General features: G+C 37.3%; 2 protein-coding genes across 9 annotated transcripts in view; one reads left to right on the top strand and one right to left on the bottom strand.

The window, feature by feature from the left end:
- Window positions 1-9,541, bottom strand: part of si:dkey-32e23.4 — a 55,026-nt gene extending 45,485 nt beyond the window's left edge. For 2 of the 6 annotated variants that reach the window (XM_087265442.1, XM_087265444.1), the window contains exons 1-2: window positions 6,777-6,875; window positions 36-139 (exon numbers count right to left, since the gene is read on the bottom strand). In XM_087265442.1, the coding sequence (XP_087121568.1) occupies window positions 36-137 (102 nt within the window). In that variant the 5' untranslated portion in view covers window positions 138-139; window positions 6,777-6,875. Of the gene's footprint in view, window positions 1-35; window positions 140-1,802; window positions 1,964-6,776; window positions 6,876-9,329 lie in introns of those variants that run through there. The other 4 variants (XM_087265441.1, XM_087265443.1, XM_087265440.1 and 1 more) reach the window with 3 other exon arrangements.
- Window positions 4,730-19,663, top strand: rab7b (RAB7b, member RAS oncogene family). 3 transcript variants are annotated; one of them, XM_087263106.1, is made up of 6 exons: window positions 4,730-4,875; window positions 6,828-6,896; window positions 9,854-9,980; window positions 13,342-13,560; window positions 14,223-14,351; window positions 16,261-19,663. In XM_087263106.1, the coding sequence occupies exons 2-6, from the start codon at window positions 6,844-6,846 to the stop codon at window positions 16,345-16,347; spliced, it is 615 nt and encodes a 204-aa protein (XP_087119232.1). In that variant the 5' UTR covers window positions 4,730-4,875; window positions 6,828-6,843; the 3' UTR covers window positions 16,348-19,663.
- Window positions 19,664-20,543: the final 880 nt, after the last annotated feature.

The raw sequence follows: 20,543 nt of genomic DNA, 5'->3' as shown, positions 1-20,543 counted from the left end.
AGGGTTGGGAAACACTGCACTATTTCACGGCTCACCTGTGACCCCACGACTACGATCTGAGGAAGCTGGATGATCTCAGCTCCAACTGTGAGGAAGACCTCCTGCAGTCGGTTAATGATGGGAATCAGAGTTTCCATCTCTGCAAGAGAAAGAAAATATCTGTGTCAAGCTGTAATTTTTCACATTATTTCCCATAATATTTTTTCTTCTGGAGAAAGTCTTGCTTGTTTTATTTCGGCTAGAATAAAAGCAGTTTTTAATTCTTTTAAAACCATTTTAAGGTCAATATTATTAGCCCTCTTAAGCAATATTTAGTTTTGATTGTCTGCAGAATGGGGCGACGCAGTGGCGCAGTAGGTAGTGCTGTCGCCTCATAGCAAGAAGGTCGCTGGTTCGAGCCTCGGCTGGGTCAGTTGGCGTTTCTGTGTGGAGTTTGCATGTTCTCCCTGGATTCGCGTGGGTTTCCTACAGATGCTCCAGTCTCCCCCACAGTCGAAAGACATGTGGTACAGGTGAATTGGGAAGGCTAAATTGTCTGTAGTGAATGAGTGTGTATGGATTTTTCCCAGAGATGGGTTGCAGCTGGAAGGGCATCCACTGCGTAAAAACATGTGCTGAATAAGTTGGCGGTTCATTCCACTGTGATTAAGCCGAAAAGAAAATGAATGAATGAATTTCTTTTCAAAACCCGGGGACTCATAAATAGTGGATTTTAATTTAATTTTAATTTAATTTTACATTAATAAGATAAAGGTTCCATTTTTTAGCATGCAGTTTATTTACAAAAACAAACAAAAAAACTAACTAAATGAATCTACAGAAAAAAAATATCTATAGGAAAAGAAAGTGTTTTTAGTTTCAATGCAAGTGACCCATACCCAGGGCCAGACCGAATCTGTGGAAGTTTTTTGCTATTTCTGCAGAGAATTTTGGTAAAAATCTGTGGATATCTGCGGAATTATTTTGGGAGTATAATAACTAAAATCTTAATATGTGAAATAGAAGGTAATACCTTTTAAACTTTTATTTAATGTTTAAATTGCAAATCCAATTAGATGCACTTTATTTGGTAAACAAAGCAAGTCTCTCAAATAATTTATCTAGTAAAAGACAGAAAATATTACTATACAAACTGCATTGAGCATAAATCAGATGAACATTTTCATATTGGTCAATAATAGTACTGTAATTAATAAAAAAAACTAAATAAATATAGATTTACACACAGAAATCTGCGGAATTCTGTGGAAAATCTGCGGAATTCTGCGCGCGCAGATTCCGTGTGGGCCTACCCATACCTAAAATTGCTTAGGGCCCCCAAATCACTGAGTCCGATCCCTGATTACAAACAATTTACTGTAAACATGCTACATTCTGTTATTTTATAGTGAAAAAATGCTCTGAATAACATTATTTTTATTTTAAAATGGAAGGAAATGCTATTAGTAGTTTGCAGAATAAACAGTTTACTCAAACACGTAACAATAAATCGCAAATTCAGAGAAATTAAACATTTTCGAGCGTTATTATTGTTATTTTCCATGCTAGCTGTCTCCTCACATGTGTACATGTAATGTTAGCCTATGCAAGACTGAGCAGATGCCCCAAATGGGTTATATGTGCAATGAAATGGCTATAATTTGATAATTAATTCCCTAATATTATTAATTAGCATTTATATTTAATATTACACGACAGACATCATCCCTGTAGGATGTGATGCTGACAGAAGAACAAGGTGACATGACAAGAGAAGCGGTAATAACATTAGCAAAGCCTGTTTCACAAAATAATATCCTTACCGTATCGCGACGTATCGAGCCTTCAGAAATATTACACAATCACTGCGTTAAAGCGCTCGCTGTCATGCTGCAAATGTGGAAAATACAACCTACAATCACAGGAAGACCGACAATATTGAGGTTTCGCTTCTCTGTATGCTGTCAAAGATGAGTCGGGCGTCAGCTACAGGAAATTCGATTGGCTAATAGAATGCTGACGTTCACGTATACGCTTAGCTCATTGGACGAAACACCCATCAATCACAAATATGTCACGGCAGCTTCTCCACGCCCCTTTCCAACATCAGGACCCCAATTTCATCCGTGGGGTTATTCGGCACGGTAAGGATTTTCTCTTATGGAATTACATGAAACATTATAGTTTAAAGAAAGTTTCGAGCCTAATTAGGACATTTGTGTAAAATTATATTACATAGGAAAAACAGATATGAGATAAGGAAGTAGATCGTTATACGTGACGCTTTGAGGAAGTGTGAATGAGTCAGGGGTTAAAAGAACAGAAAAATGTGAAAATCACATGACAGAGGCGATAATATCCTCAGGCAAATAAAAAAAAAATAAAATAAAAAAATCGACTGTTCTGGACTGAAAAAATGCTGCACACAGATCCTTCCGAAAATCGATTACATTAACATAATCCATTGAACATAAAACAAACACAGAATTGTGTTGTTTCAACTTATTTTAAATAAGTAGTTTGAACAAGAAGCAAAAGTCATTATTGAGTGTCTTTCCCCTACTAATTTGATCATATTCGCGTGTTTAAATTGAACATTTTATAACTTCATTAAATTTACTACGTTAATAATTTAATCTACTTTATAAAATTTTGGATTAAAACGAATTATGGATGTACGTTTTATGAATGTATCAATATCTCTGCAAGAGAAATAAAAAAATATCTGTACTAGTAAAAAAAATGATTCAAATATGATTTCTTGGGTTTACTTAAGTTAGGTAATTGTAAACAATTTATTTGGGCTGAATTTATTTATTCATTCATTCATTTTCTTTTCGGCTTAGTCCCTTTATTAATCTGGGGTCACTATAGCGAAATGAACTGCCAACTTATCCAGCACATGTTTTACGCAGCGGATGCCCTTCCAGCTGCAACTCATCACTGGGAAACATCCACACACACTCATTTACAAAAATCAATTTTAGCATACATGACTTCTGACTTGTACACTGAAAAAAATATTCAAAGATGATTCCTTGGATTTACTCAATTTTTTTATATTAAGTGGTGGTAAACAATTTATTTGTGTTGAATTTAAACAAAAAATTAAGTTGAACATTATTAAATTAAATTAGTTTGTTTAAATTCAACACAAATAAATTGTTTGCAACAGTTCTTCATGCAACACTTTTTTCATATTATAATTTTATTTGATTTATTTTATAAATATTATAATGGAAACCGGCAACCCCATGCAAACACAGGGAGAATATGCAAACTCCACATAAAAACACTAACTGACCCAGCCGAGGCTCGAACCAGCGACCTTCTTGCTGTGAGGCAAATGTGCTACCGACTGCGTTACCGCGACACCCTGGGCTGAATTTAAACAAACAAATTAAGTTGAACATTACTACATTTAATTAGTTTTTTTTTAATTCAACACAACTAAACTGCAGACATATTTTTTGTGTATTTATTAAGAGAAAAATAAATGCTAATAAAGTTGAATAATCACATGACAGAGGGAATGGATGAAGACCGGAGGTAAAAAAAAAATATCTGTGCTGCACTGTAAAAATGCTGCAAGCAATTCTTTCATGTTGTCACAAAACAAATCGATTACGTTAACTTAATAATTTTTACAAATTTAAGTAGATTGAACATAAAACAATTAAGTTATCCTCCCCAAAAACAATTCTGTTAAAACAATTGTGTTGTTTCATCTCATTTTAAATAATTCGATTGAACAAGCAGCAAAAGTAATTTTTGAGTGTGTCTTTCCACTTTAAATTTGATCATATACACATTCGCACGTTTAAATTGAATGTTTTGTAACTTCATTAAATTGACCACCTTATGAATTTAATCCACTTTATAAAATTTAGGATTATAACGAATTATGGATGGACATTTTATAAATGTATCAGAATATCTCTGCAAGAGAAATAAAAAAAATATATATCTGTACTAGTGAAAAAAATGATTCAAAGATAAAGGTAAGTGGTTGTAAATAATTTATTTGGGCTGAATTTAAACAAACAAATTAAATTGAACATTACTAAATTTAATTTGTTAGCTTAAATTTAGCACAAATAAATTGTCAGAAGAGAAAACAAATTAAAAAAGTTAAATACAAGCAATTCCTTCATGTTGTACAAAACAAATTGGGGGGGATTGATTCCCCTAATTAACAATTGATCCCCCCTAAAGTACATCAAAACAAGATGTATAGGGGGCAGCCCTTTGATAGTATGAAATAGCTTTCTTCAATATTAGCTTTCTTAAAAAATAATAATTAAAATTGTATAATATAAACATACATTTGATTTATGAAGAGAAAACAAATACATAAAAAATGGTAATAATGTACAAACTAAGTTAAGTTGTCCTAAAGTGGTTTGATCCATTTTTCCTTCTCGCCATCTTGGAGTCGTTCGAGAACGAGGAAGCAGGGGCTTTTCCTTGCAATGTAAAGTCCGAATCATTTGAACGAATCGGCTCGTTCGAACATTCAAAACAGTTCGCTTGAAACAACTCATTTCGTAGTAAAATACATTTAAGCGCACACATTGTTTATAATATCTACATTTGTGTTGTTAAACGTATTTACAGCGTTGCCTTCTTCATATAGTTTGGAATTACGGTCAACAATTCAAATCTCATTCGAGTCGGTTCGAATGAATCAATAAACAAAACGCGCTCGCGATTCGATCATCAGTATTTTGCGTCAGTCCCATGTGACTCCAGTCATGTCCTGTTCTGCCAGGAGGAAACACATACTGCTCTTCAACAGCTGATGTGCATCTGGAGCAGCAGAACATTGGTGGTTTTGTGTTGAATCGCTTTTGAGAAGATTCGGACAGCCGCGACGGTAAACGCGAACAGTTGAAGGTATGTCTCTCTGACACTTTGTTTTTCTCTCAAAACCTCTCAAGGAGATTGCTGCGTAAAATAATGCGCAATTTACTGCCATATGGGCTGTTATGATTTAGCAAATTCTGAGTATATGTAAATGAATGCTAGGTCAGTGTGTTTGTGTCATCATACCATGTTATGCTACACAAAGTTATTGGTCACACAAAACAGAGTTTGTGGTACATATACAGTAGCTTTGTGGTTTTCACTTCTGTAATACTCACTGAAATACGTTCAGTAATGCATTTATTACAATGTTACTGCCATGTCTTTACCACAGTGACGTCACATGACTCACCGAATCACATGCATTCTGTGTACTTCTGTCACTGCATGAATGCTGAAGGTGTACAGTCATCACTGCTTTTTCCAATTTATTAGCAAATATAGTTTATTCCTAATCATAAGCATCTGTTTCTGTAAATACAAACTAAATCAATAAAGAATTTAAAAGTCAATTATGGAAATAATTCGATTGGAATGTAAAAATGAGGTACTTTAATACTAATCTACATATATAAAAGGACCATCTGTGGCTTTGTGTTGGAGAAAATGTGGTAACATTGGAGATCATATTACCCTCATTTTTTGGGACTGTCCTAAGATTCAAAAATTTTGGAAAAATGTTCAAAAAAACAAAATAGATATTAGATGCAGAAATACCCCTCGATTCAGTTTTGTGCTAACTCCGAGCACTGCCTAATGAAATATTTAATGAAGAAACAAGATTCGTCCTAAGGATATTATTACTGGTTACAAAAAAAAATGATAACAGTACATTGGATGGAAGAAGATCTCCAAAGGTGGTTCAGTGGATTCAGACACTTAAACAGGTTTATATAATGGACAAAAATGACTGCATGTCTACAAATGAAGACTGATGTTTTTCTGAAGACGTGGAAAAGTTTCATGACATATTTAGATGTATATTTAGATGGTACTTAACCTATTATCACTGTAATTGGATGTAACTACAATGCAACACCATGTAACTTGATGTACAAATGTATCCCCTGTAAGTAATTATGACGGCAATACATTTTATTTACTTTATATTATTAAAATCCTTTAATTGTTTTATTATTATTATTATTATTTCTTGATATATATATATATATATATATATATATATATATATATATATATATATATGTGTGTGTGTGTGTGTGTGTGTGTGTGTGTGTATAAATATATATATATATATATATATATATATATATATATATATATATATATATATATATTGAAAAATCTTTAAAAAAAAAAACTAAACCAATGATGAATTAATCTAATAATATCCATTAACTTTCTTTTAACTGCTTTAAAACAGGGCAAGTTTAAATATTAATACATTTTATAAATTATGAGCTTTCATTTTGCAATATATATATATATATATATATACAAATGTAATATGTTTATTGTTAGTTTGTAATATGATATATAATGTAATATGTTGTAATAATAATGTAATATGTTAATTGTTAGTTCTTACAGCCTCTATAATGCCATGTAATGTGTATGTGTGTGTGTGTTTGTGTCTGTATTCCATCTAATCCTTTAATATTAAATAGCATTTGTTATTTTCATTAACTAATTCTGTTTCTGAAGCTTAAATTAAAATGATAATATCATGCATTTAAATATGCATATTACTTATATGGAGTAAGTCATTGGCTCATAAAGTGTAAACAGCCACAAGCCTGTATTTTGAAACAACCATGCTGCTTTACAATATAAACATCTGCATTTGTGAAGGATCGCAGTACATCAATCACCCCTTCATAAGTCTAATAATTACATTTGTTATTTAAATATATATATTTGCTGATTTAAATTACAGTATGACGGAAATAGTGGTTACAGTTGAGGTTTACCTGCGTAAATTAAACGACAGTCCACCTCTAATATCCTTTTCTTCTTAGCAGTGTCCTTCCACACAACATGGCTTCCCGTAAAAAGGTCCTCCTCAAAGTGATCATCCTAGGGGATTCTGGGTAAGTGTTTTGTTCAGCATTCCTGCAGTATCAGTGACGTTTAGATTGTTTTAATCAGTTGCCAATTGCTTATCAGCAGTGACACTTTGTCCTTTTTAATGTATATTCAAAGCAGCTGCACATGCATAGACGCTATCAGTGTGACATAACTCACAGAATCTGCTCAGTCACTGCTGATGGACAATCACAGTAACTTTGAACACTACTGGATCACTTATTACTGTTAAAGAGCCTCTACAGTGCTGCTATTTTGAAGGGTACTACAATACGTTCACAAAGAAACTCCGTCATTCATTTTCCTTCGGCTTACTCCCTTTATTCATCTGAAGTCACCACAGCGGAATGAACCGCCAACTTATCCAGCATATGTTTCAACCTAGTACTCTTGAGACATCCACAAACACTCATTCACACTCATACACTACGGCCAAGTTTCTTTAATTCACCCATAGTGCATGTGTTTGGGCTGTGGGGGAAACCAGAGCACCCGGAGGAAACCCACGCCAACACTGCACATGCAAACTCTACACAGAAACGCCAACTGACCCAGCTGGGACTCAAACCAGCGTCCTTCTTGCTGTGAGGCTATGGTGCTAACCACTGCGTCACCATGTTGCACAGAAGCTCTTTCATTTTATCATATTATTAATCGCAGCATTAGCACTTTTATTTATTTATCTAGCGTCTAAAACAGCTGGTTCAAGGATTTGTTTTCTCCAAACTCCGCCTTTCTGGAAGCTTGCTCTGCTCTGATTGGTTAGTTGGCCCAGTTTGTTGTGATTGAGTGAAAACCAATATCATATCTGAATATAAGCTCTTCCTGAGCACTTGTAAACACAGAAGGAAATGATTTAAGCTAAGCTAAGCTAAAAGTGCTGCTCCTAGATCCAGAGATCGGATTCAAAAAGAGTAGAAACTCGAACTCAACTGTAACTCTACGGTGACTTTTTATTTAGGCTATTGCTAATAAGCCTTTATTGTTTTAAAGTAGTATGTTTCTTTAATGCAGGGGTCACCAAACTTGCTCCTGGAGGGCCGGTGTCCTGCAGATTTTAGCTCCAACCCTAATCAAACACACCTGAACAAGCTAATCAAGGTCTTACTAGGTATACTTGAAACATCCAGGCAGGTGTGTTGAGGCAAGTTGGAGCTAAACCCTGCAGGGACATCGGCCCTCCAGGACCGAGATTGGTGACCCCTGCTTTAATGACTCATTTCTGACAGTAAGGAATCTTTAGTGGATCAATGACATTTGCATAAGACTGACCTTAAATAAACTGAATCCTAGCAGTTTTAATCGAGCTAGAACTGCACCAGCATTATACACTCCTTTCCTACCTGCCTGAATTGCTGGAATGTTCCACAAATTGAAATATTCAACCCAGGCTCATTCTGAAAACGTAGTCCAGCGGACGTTTCTGGAGACCGCGAAATACGTCCCGGGAGGTACGTATTTGTGCAGTTTTTGTTTTCGCGAATCCGCCTGAGGCTGCTGTGTGTGCTTTTTCGCATCTCGAACGTCTCTCACGAGTGCCGTTCGCACTCGCGCTGTTCTTGCGTCAACCCACCAGAGGCCGCTGTCTGATGATTGACTGCGCGACCGGCCAATCGGCTGACCCACCCTCCTCCTTCCCTGAACCCAACCAGTTTTACAGATTGACCCAACCCAAGCTCATTCTGGAAACGTAGCCCCGCGGACGTTTCTGGAGACCGCGATTTACGTGGCCGGAGGTACGTAAAGGCCGCGTTTGTTTTTTTTCGAGCGAACGCTGCGGGGCGGTGTGGCGCCACTCCGCCCCTCCTCTTCGCGCTCGCTGGCCGACGGCTTGCCTCCGAGTGTAGGGCATTCCCGACGCAATCAGTTTTTCCGCCTAGCTCACAGCGTTGCGTCGGCGGAGCGGAGGCCCCGGACAAGGAGGAGGAGGAGCCGACCGCGGTGGACGACGACTGGGATCGAGTCCGGGGAACAGCAGGTTCCGGAAATCAGGTAAGACGAAAAACGGAATCCGAAAAATAAGGGCGAGAACGCGGCGGGATACGAAAACGCGGTCGAAATCGAAGACGAGGGCTTTTGCTTTTTTTTTTCCCCCCGATCTGGCGGCTTTTCGCGCGAGAACAGCGAAAAAGAGCACACAGCGGCCTCTCGCGGATCCGCGAAAACAAAAAAAACGCTCGAATACGTACCTCCCGGGACGTAAATCGCAGTCCGCAGAAACGTCCGCGGGGCTACGTTTCCACAATGAGCCCGGGTTGGATCGACCCGCCTGCCCGCTCACTTCCCTTAACCCGAGCAACAATTTAGAAAAGCCGTCTAGAAAAAGAAAAGCCCTCGTCTGTTTTTTTTTTTTTTTTACCACGTTTTCGGATTTCACCATGTTCTCACCCTATTATGAACTCGTTCGCTTTATTTTTTGGATTCTGTTTTTGTCTTACCTGGTTTCTGGAACCGCTCTTCCCCCGACTCGAACCCGGACGCCTTTGTCAACTCCTCCTCTCTGTATCTGAAGTCCGCCCACGCACATGATGAGCTGACCATACAAACTGACTACAGCGGGAAAGCCCTCCACACGGAGGTAAGCGGTCAGCCGGCAAGCGCGAAAGGGAACGGCGTCATACCGCCCTGTATCGTTCGCTTAAAAAAATTAAATGCAGCCATACGTACCTCCCGGGACGTATTTCGCGGTCTCCAGAAACGTCCGCTGGACTACGTTTTCAGAATGAGCCTGGGTTGGAAATATTATGGCTTTTACTTGTTTCTTCATCTATGTTATGCAGCTTTGATAACTTCTTTTTATTAGGAGTCCATTAATCTGCACTTTACCGATCATTTACACTGTCACACAGGTCAAATACACACAATATTAAACTTTAATGTCTTAAAAAAAGGAGTATGTTGACCTCAAATGTCTCTTAAATATTGTTCACATAATTTTATCTGTCTTGTTTGTCTTTGGCAGAGTTGGGAAGACCTCTTTGATGAACCAGTATGTGAATAATAAGTTCAGTAATCAGTATAAGGCCACCATTGGTGCAGACTTTCTGACAAAGGAGGTGATGGTGGACGACAGACTGGTGACCATGCAGGTTTGCATTCATGTATATTTAATCAGCCGTTCCGCAGTTTTGGAATTGGCTTTTTGTGGAAGGAGATCAGTAGCTTCATTCAGCAAGGATGAAATTAGTTGTTTAAAAGTGACCGTGAATGCATTTATCAGTAACACCAACCCAAAGTTGAGCCTGTTAACATTAGTTAATGGCAAAGTGAGTTAACATGAACAAACAAACAAACGGTATTTAGCTTCAATAACTTTAACTAACATTTACAAAGATGAATAAATACCATAATAAATACATTAGTAATTGTTTGATCATGTGAATAAATACATTAACATTAATTAATGGACCATTATTTTAGTGTTACGCATTCATTATGTTATAAGACATTACTGTTTCCATTCTCCAATACATTTTATATATTAGACCTGGTTGTTTATTAAGTGAATTGTTAGCTTACCCTACAATATTGACTTTTTATGGATAATAATAATTGATAAAAAAGAAATGTATTTTTTCATATTTAGAATATAACAACAAAATAAACGCGCACATATCTCGAAAAGAAATGTCTGGGTCGTACTTCATCATTTAATACAAAAGTTTACCCTTAGGTCCAATAAATGTGTTAATATTATATTCATTTAGTTTGTGTAAGCAATGGTTTAAAAATAATAAAATAATTAGTGGTTTCTTTCAATATATATACAGTTATTATTAGATTTTAAAATTTTTAAATATTTCCTAAATTATGTTTAAGAGAGCAAGGATATTTTCACAGTATTTCCTATTATATTTTCTCTTCTGGAGAAAGTCTTATTTGTTTTATTTCGGCTAGAATAAAAGCAGTTTTAAATTTTTCATGAACAATTTTAAGGTCAAAATGATTAGCCCCTTTAAGCTACTTTTTTTCGACTGTCTACAGAACAATCAGAGACCATCAGAGACCATCATTATAGAATAACTTGTCTAATTCCCCTAACCTGCCTAGTTAGCCTAATTAACCCAGTTAAGCCTTTAAATGTCACTGTAAGCTGTATAGAAGTGTCTTTAAAAATATCTAGTCAAATATTATTTACTGTCATCATGGCAAAGATTAAATAAATCAGTTATTAGAGATGAGTTATTAAAACTATTATGATTAGAAATGTGTTAAACAAAAATTGGGGAAAAAATAAACAGGGGGGCTAATAATTCAGGGGGAGGTAATATATCTGACTTCAACTCTGTATATATAATTTATTTTTATTTTTTAATAAAATGATTCATTAAAAAAATTATGTTTGAAATATATATATAGTTTTGTATGTATGTATGAATATGTGAAAAAAATATTTAAAAGTAAAGAATTTTACTTGATTTTTTAGTTAAATACTAAATATTCATTGAGAAATTGAGGTATCAAACGTTTTTTTTTTCATGTTACTCAGGACATACGAAATCAGCATCAGTAGTTACATGCTTACAACAGTATAATAACAGTGGATCTCTCAAAAGCAAATGTCTGGGTCGAACTTCAAAAAATACAAAAAAAAGGAAATTAAGTTTAACTTCAGGTCAGATAACTGCGATAATATTATTACGTTTGTGTAAGCCGTTGTACTGAAACATACTCATTTATTTTCCTTCAGCTTGATCCCTTTATTCATCAGGGGTCGCCACAATGGAATGAACCACCAACTAAAAAAATATATATACACACATAGTTGAAGTCACAATTATTAGCCCCACTGTTTATTTTTTTCCCCGATCTCTGTTTAACTGAGAGAAGATTTTTTCAGCACATTTCTAATCATAATAGTTTTATTAACTCATTTCTAATAACTGATTTCTTTTATCTTTGCCATCATGACTGTAAATAATATTTTACTAGATATTTTTCAAGACACCTCTATACAGCTTAAAGTGACATTTAAAGGCTTAACTAGGTTAATTAGGTTAACTAGGCAGGTTAGGGGAATTAGGCAAGTTATTGTATAACGATGGTTTGTTCTGTAGACAGTCGGAAAAAAGTAGCTTAAAGGGGCTAATCATTTTGACCTTAAAATGGTGTTTAAAAAATTAAAAACTGCTTTTATCCTAACCGAAATAAAATAAATAAGACTTTCTCCAGAAGAAAAAATATTATCAGACATACTGTGGAAATCTCCTTGCTCTGTTAAACATCATTTAGGAAATATTTAAAAAAGAAAAAGAAAAAAATTCAAAGGGGGGAAAATAATTCAACTGTACAGTATATTCAACTGGGGCATATAAATTCAACTGTATGTCTAATAATTTTCACTTGTAATAAAAAAAAAAATTAAAGCATCAAAAGGATTTTTTATGCAACATAGGACATACAGAATGAACATTTTGACTATTTTGTCTCATTTAGTGAATTATAATATTTATTTAAAAAAAAAAAAGCCAATTTTATCCTTCCATGCTTATAGCAATATAATAACAGTGATTTTACCTATTAAATATACCTTTTTAAATCTGCTGATCAAATACAAGAGGCCAGCCTGTTTGGCAGATGATGTAATTTCCTTAACAACCATTATTTTGTGAACAAAGCCCGACAGCAGTCATGTGATGTGGTTAAAGTTCTGTGTAATAAACTCGCAGCCAATCATTCATTCTCATGCAAATGTTTCTCTCATCCTTCAGTGGTCATGTGAGAAAAAAAGTCACATTTAGTGACGTCTGGTAATCCCCGTGGTATTTTCTCCACATGCACAGTTCATGTTTACTTGTCAGTGAATGTCGTAACCTGTTTGACTGGTCATGTGATGTAGATGCCTAGACAAGCAGCACTTGGGAAATCATTGGCAAAGAAGTGACTCCCCAAATTATTATTTTTAAATGATAAATACTGTGCTGGGCGTCACGGTGGCGCAGTGGATAGCACGATCGCCTCACAGCAAGAAGGTCACTGGTTTGAGCCTCGGCTGGGTCAGTTGGCATTTATGTGTGGAGTTGGCATGTTCTCCCCTTGTTTGCTCCGGGTGCTCGGGTTTCCCCAACAGTCCAAACACATGTGCTATAGGTGAATTGAATAAACTAAGTGGGCCATAGTGTGTGTGAATGTGTATGGGTGTTTCCCAGTACTGGGTTTAAACTGGAAGGGCATCTGCTGTGTAAAACTTATGCTGGATAAGTTGGCGGTTCATTCCACTGTGGCATAAAAAAGGGACTAAGCTGAAAAAAATGAATGAATACGCTGCTGAATTATGAGTTTTTATAGCACATTTTAAACACAACACTAGTGCTCAAATAAGCCACGCCCACTGTTTTCACATTTATTACTTCCTTTTTCTAGGAACTGCGACTCAACATGAAATTTAAAAAATGGTCGCAGCTTCCGGTTCATGCGGAGTTAAAGTAACGATGTTGTTTGTGCCTGTAGATTTGGGACACAGCCGGTCAGGAGCGGTTTCAGTCTCTGGGCGTGGCCTTCTACAGAGGGGCGGACTGTTGTGTGCTGGTGTATGATGTCACGGCGCCCACCACGTTTAAGACTCTGGACAGCTGGAGGGACGAGTTTCTCATTCAGGCCAGTACAAGCGACCCGGAGAACTTCCCCTTTGTTGTGCTGGGCAACAAAATCGACCTGGACAACCGACAGGTCAGTAGGAGACGATGAAAACGTCAACATTTCCCCCAAATCCACAACACATTATTCCCTTACAGCTGAAGTCAGAATTATTAGCCCCATCCGCTGCGTAAAAGCGTGCTGGATAAGTTGGCGGTTCATTCCGCTGTGGCGACCCCGGACTAATAAAGGGACTAAGCCGAAAAGAAAATGAATGAATGAATGATATATATAAACTTGTTTCATTCATTCATTTTCTTGTCGGCTTAGTCCCTTAAATACTCCGGGGTCGCCACAGCGGAATGAACCGCCAACTTATCCAGCAAGTTTTTACACAGCGGATGCACTTAAAGCCACAACCCATCCCTGGGAAACATCCACACACACAAACTCATACACTACGGACAATTTAGTCTACCCATTTCACCTGTACCGCATGTCTTTGGACTGTGGGGGAAACCGGAGCACCCAGAGGAAACCCGCGCGAGCGCAGGGAGAACATGCAAACTCCACACAGAAACACCAACTGAGCCGAGGTTCGAACCAGCGACCTTCTTGCTGTGAGGCGACAGCACTACCTACTGCGCCACTGCCTCGCCATATGAACTTGTTTGCCATATGTAATTTGCATATATGCATTTGCATGTTTTCTCTACAGGATTTCACCCTAACACTTTGCTTTGTATTTTGAGCAGGTATCGACAAAGCGAGCACAAGCGTGGTGCCAGAGTAAGAACAACATTCCCTATTTTGAGACCAGCGCCAAAGAAGCCATTAATGTGGAACAGGCCTTCCAGACCATCGCTCGCAATGCGCTTAAACAGGTAGAAGAACATCCTAGAACTGTTATTGTTGTTGTTGACGAAAGAGAGTAAGTAATACAGTGTTTGAATGACATACAGTTGAAGTCAGAATTCATTATTAGCCCTCCTGTGAAAGTCTTTCAAACATTTCCCAAATGATGTTTTACAGAGCAAGGACATTTTCACAGTATGTCTGATAATATTTTTTCTTCTGGAGAAAGTCTCATTTGTTTTATTTTAGCTAGAATGAAGGCAATTTTTAACTTTTTAAAAACCATTTTAAGGTCAATATTATTATCTCCTTTAAGCTATATTTTTATTTGATTGTTTACAGAACAAACCACTGTTATACAATGACTTTCTTAGGCCATGTCTACACTAAAGCCTAATTTATACTTCTGCGTCAAGTGACCGGCGTAACCCACGGCGCAGGCAACGCGCGTGGCTATGCATTTATACTTCTGCTGCTGTCTCTGTTGGTCTGCATTAACACTTCCGAAACGCTAGTTGGCAGTGAGGTGTAAATCTTCCTCTGTGTCGAGTTTCTTCGCTGCAATTTTGCTTTTCCTGAACACTTCCTGGATGTACAAGTGGCTCAAACTCGCTCATTTTGAAGCAGGAACCGGCGGACGTGCAACAACTTTAACTATGAGGTAAACGCAAAACAAAACTTTCCATCCGGAGCTCCTTCATGGGACTCCACACTTGTAAACAATCGCTCGCGCCATTCGCGCGGCTCTCGGTTCCGCCCCGACTCGTCAGCGGTACCAAGCCGACCAATCACAGAGCTTGCGTTACGCGTTGTTGCGATGTGTAGTTACATTTTTTGAGAGGTGCACGTCAGTGCTATGCGAAGGGCTATGCGTCAGCGACGTAGCATACGCCGGTGTTTGGCGCAGAAGTATAAATCAGCCTTAATCCGGATAAATTTGAAAACGGGGTTTTCCTCTAAAAGCGCATCACGTCCACACTGTCGTTTCTATTAGTTTTCCAAAACTTTGTCTTCCACACTGAAACGACTACAAATGCTTTCAACCTGTACTGCGCATGCGTGAAACGTAAGACGCTTCGGCAAGCGTCATTACCGCCTGACGTTTATTTTCTTTCCGGCTCTTTGAAACGTTGCGGCAAAATGTCAAGGAAATGCACAGAGTTTTTTAAATGGACTGATAATGAAGTAGAGTTGCTTCTTCGAGTAACACATGAATACAAAGTTGCAAAAGAGAGTGAAAATGTAGACTGGGAGACGTGCCAAAACAAATACGCCGATAAACTGGACCGCTTTAAAGAACAGTATCCTGCTGATGACGCTGCTTACCCTCGCAGTAAGGACCTCACCAAAATCATGATCACAACAAAATTAAAGTAAACAAATTAGTAACATGACTGTGTCACATGACAAAAAAACGCATCATCGTTTTCGAAAGTCTCCATTTTCACAGTCTACACTACGACACGAAAACAGCGTTTTCAAATTTATCCACTTTGGAGACCGTTTTCAGAAAGATATGTTTTTGTTTCCTAAAAACGCCTCTCAGTGTGAACGGAAAGGCAAAGCGGAGACAAAAATATGCGTTTTTAAATGAAAACGCATAAGTGTGGACATGGCCTTAATTTACCTAGTTAAGCCTTTAAATGTCACTTTAAGCTGAATACTAGCATCTTGAAAAAATCTAGTCATGATGGCAAAGATAAAAGAAATCAGTTATTAGAGATGAGTTATTAAAACTATTATGATTAGAAATGTGTTGAAAACACTCTTCTCTCCGTTCAACAGAAATTAGGGACAAAAATAAACAGGGGGGCTAATAATTCTGACTTCAACTTTAGATGAGTAATAAAGGTTATCATCATTAACTAATTTATTGTTTCATAAGATGTTTAGTGACTTTAGTGCTTGCGTAAACACTGAAATTAAATAAACTTTTAGGAGTCGGTGGACAAATATGATTTCCCGGACGAGATCAAACTAGGAAACGACAGACCCATGTCTAACGGTGACGGCTGCAGCTGCTGAAGGAAAACAATGAAGCTGTGGAGGGACGAGAAACAGCCAACATGAGAAAGGGAAAGATCCAGGCCAGTCTTTCCTAAAGCTCCCTTTAACTCCTTTGAAAACTGCAGGGTATCAAATGCCACGTGTGACTATTGAACATCTATTTTCTTGCTGAACTCCAAGTTACGTGGAAGAAGTATGGAGGAGCAGGAAGAGCTGTATATCCTCTGACAAGTCCTACTATTACTATAGCTGACAAGTCCTACTATCACTACAGCTGTCCAAGTATTTCTGTCACTACTCCTGCTGTCAGATTGTGTTTATTTTCTCTGAAAATCCAGCCTGATCTCATAAAGAAACGTAACTATTTTATGTACTGTCAGACAAGTGGCTAATTCTACTAAGATTACTTTAAGGCAAGCAATTTTACTCAGCGGCCATCTTTGAAATGCCTCTTAAGCAGTTCTGTTTGAATGTGGAAACATTAAATTCTCCAAAACTGTTTGCCAAGTGACTAATTTGTACGAATTCATAAAATTTTATTAGTATAAAAATCTAACATTATTAAAGAGTGGCCTGCCCCCAACCCTAACCTTAACCCTACTAAAATTTCTTTAAGGCAAGTCATTTTACATGGCGGCCATCTTTAAAATGCCTCTCGGGCAGTTCTGTTTGAATGTGGAAACATCGAATTCTCCAAAACTGTTTTTCAAATGGCTAATTTGTATAAATTCATATGATTTTGTTAATATTAAAATGTAACATTTTTAAAGAGTGGCCAGCCCCGAACCCTTACTTCAATCCTACTAAGATTCCTTTAAGGCACGTAATTTTACTTGGTGGCCATCTTTGAAATGCATCTCGGGCAGTTTTGTTTGAATGGGGAAACATCAAATTCTTCAAAACAGTTTGCCAAGTGACTAATTTGTATAAATACACATGATTTTATTAGTATGAAAAGGTTACATTTTTGACAAGTGGCCTGCCCCCAACCCTAACCTTAACCCTACTAAAATTCCTTTCAAGGAAACTAACTTCACTCTGCGGCCATCTTTGAAACGCCTCTCGGGCAATTTTGTTTGAATGTGGAAACACCAAATTCTCCAAAACTGTTTGTTAAGTGACTAATTTGTATAAATTCATACGATTTTATTAGTATAAAAATTTAACATTTTTAAAGAGTGGCCTGCCCCCAACCCTAATGCACCATTCACACGGGGCTTCAGCGTCAACGCTTGACAGAGGGCGTGTCTGAAGTTGAGGCTGACGCAATCATCATAGCAGCGTCAGCCAATGAAATTAGTCATCAATAGGCCACTGTCTGAGCTGGTGTATTTGCATACATCGATCTGATTGGTTGACACTTCCGTGGGCGCTTGAAAAGTTGAGCTAGTCCCAACTTCTGTAGCGAGCAACGCCTCTGAAGCGGTGCCGACGGATCCACAATGCAGTTCGGCAATGCCTGACATCACCCATTCAAAGTAAATGGGAAGCGTTAAAGCTGACGCCGCGTGTGAATGGGGCGTAACACTTACCCTACTAAAATTCATTTAAGGCAAGTAATTTTACTCGGCGGCCATCTTTGAAACGCCTCCTGGGCAAGTCTGTTTAAATGAGGAAACTTCAAATTCTCCAAAGCTGTTTGCCGAGGGACTAGTTTGTATGAATTTATTAGTATAAAGAAAGTAACATTATTGAAGAGTGGCCTCCCCCCAAACCTAACCTTAACCGTACTAAAATTCCTTTAAGGCAAGTAATTTCACTCGGCGGCCATCTTTGAAACGCTTGTTGAGCAGTTCTGTTTGACTGGGGAAACATCAAATTCTCCAAAGCTGTTTGCCAAGCTTACGTTCATATTTGGAATCATGAATAAAATTAAACAACTGTCTCAAATAGTGTTCAAAACACACAAAGTCTGCATGTTTTTATATAATGCGCACTCAAAGGGAAAAAGATCATGACACCAACCTCCTTTATGTCAGTTTCTGTTTACATCTTACACAATATCATCCTCAAAATAATGTCTTGTCTGATTGTTTTGGTCTTCTGAAGTAATTCCCAGCTTATTATTGATGGCAAATCTTCAAAAATGACAGCGGCCTCCTTGTTTACAAGTTTGTGGGTGCTCAAGTAGTCTCCGTCATTGAGATTTGCAGGAATTATACTGTACATTGCATACAGATTACAAAACCAGAGTACATTTGTTTTCAAGTGTAGTTGGTTTGTTTAAAACACAAGATTTTAAGCTTTATGTAGCTTTAATTTTCTTGTCTGTAAGGCAAGTATTCACTGAGATTCCCATTGTAAAAAACGCTGAGTTCCACACAACTCCATGTTGACCCAACACAAATCGATTATGTTAACCTATTTTTTTTTTTTTTTACAGATTTAAGGGGATTGGACATTAAAACACTTAGAAAAATCTTAAGGATTGTGAACTAATTTTATATAAGTAAATTATACAAGAAGCAAAAGTCATATTTTGAGTGCCAGGGGGATTGGTAACTTTGTAAAGAACACGTCTGGACAGATCTCCTCCCCTGAAGAATTTTCAGCCTGTAGTGATCATTGATTGGCTCCTTTACCAGAAGGCGGGGCTTCATTCACCAAATGTTGACATACGTTTTTCCCCCTTCAAAACTATACAAGTGACAAGTCTTGAGTATTCCTACTAAACTGTATGAATGAGATCGTACAAGTTTATCCGAGTTAGCCACTAAATGAAAAAGTTACGAATTGCTGTGAGATTGCGTTGGAAAATGCTAGTTCATTGTGCCTTTATATTTTGTAACTTTTGGTTTTTATTATTGGTGACCAGTTCACTCCTTTGCTAAATGCTTTGTTTTAAAATCAGCTATTATAAATGTAATAGGGCTGGGAAATTGATCAACTAATAAATAAATATTTAAAAACTAGAAAAAAAAAGTATAAACGATTTTTCAGTTATCAATTTTAGAGTAAAATGTTTTTTTTTTTCCAGAATCATGTCAAAATTATGATTTAGAATTATATTGATATTTTGCAAACTTTTAAATGTTTCAGGGGAAAAAAATCTAAATAAATAAACGCACGTACAGTAATTGTTTATTATTGTGAAAATACAAATCATATTTCTTCTGTGTCCAAATTAGGGAAAACACAAGCCTTGTTTTTTAAAAATATATTTTTACAGTATTTTACTTGTTTAAAAATAGGTTTTACATTTTTTTCAATAAGTATAATACGATAAAAATAAGGTTATATTAGTTGATGTATTAACCAACATGAACATCACATTTATTGCAGTATTTATTCATCGTTGTTTACGTTAATGAAAATAAAGTGGTTTGTTTATTCATTCCTTCACTGCTTTGTCCTTTTATTAATCTGGAGTCGCCACAGCGGAATGAACCGCCAACTTAGCCAGCATATCAGCAGATGCCCTTCCAGCTGCAACCCATCACTGGGAAACACCCATACACACTCAATCCCACACATACACTACGGCCAATTTAGCTTACCCAATTCACCCACACCTCATGTCTTTGGACTTGGGGGGGAAACCGGAGCACCTGGAGGAAACCCAACACGTGGAGAACATGCAAACTCCACACAGAAATGCCAACTGACCCAGCCGAGACTCAAACCAGCGACCTTCTTGCTTTGCGGTGACATCGTTACCTACTGCGCCGCCCTCTAAGATTTGCAGATCGCTGGAACACATGCAATATTCTGCCACCATTTAAACTACAACTCCCACCAGGCATCACACACATACACCTGTTCTGGTTCTCCATTGATTACACACACAGCTTGGAGCTGCTCAAGGACTGATTACTCAGACTTTATAGACTGCTCACTTTGTCACGCACATTGCTGAGTCTTGTTTGGTTTATACCCTGTAACATAACGAAGCAATTTCCTGGTTTAGCCTCTCTGTGTTGGACCCTTGCCTTGTTCTTTTGTTTACGTTGTCTGCCACCTGCATTCGCCTATGACCTGACTACGCTTCCGGATTCTCTTGTGTGTACCTGTTTGCTCCTGTGTCTAAGCAGCTATGCCTGCCTGACTGACTACTTAATAAACCTGTGCGTGGATCCTCATCTCCATTGCCAGCATCCTTCAGCCACAACATGCTATTTTGCAGATTTTTGTCTTTGTTAATTGCAGTCTTGGATGTGTCAATGATAAACAACACTATTTGTTTTGAGGCAATCATATTTTTTTATGTAGTGTTA

This window comes from Danio rerio, chromosome 8, assembly GCF_052040795.2.
Source record: "Danio rerio strain M-AB ecotype USA chromosome 8, GRCz13ab, whole genome shotgun sequence".
In the NCBI taxonomy this organism is placed as follows: Eukaryota; Metazoa; Chordata; class Actinopteri; order Cypriniformes; family Danionidae; genus Danio; species Danio rerio.
Note: the sequence above shows the minus strand (reverse complement) of the source record. Positions and strands in the feature narration are given on the sequence as shown.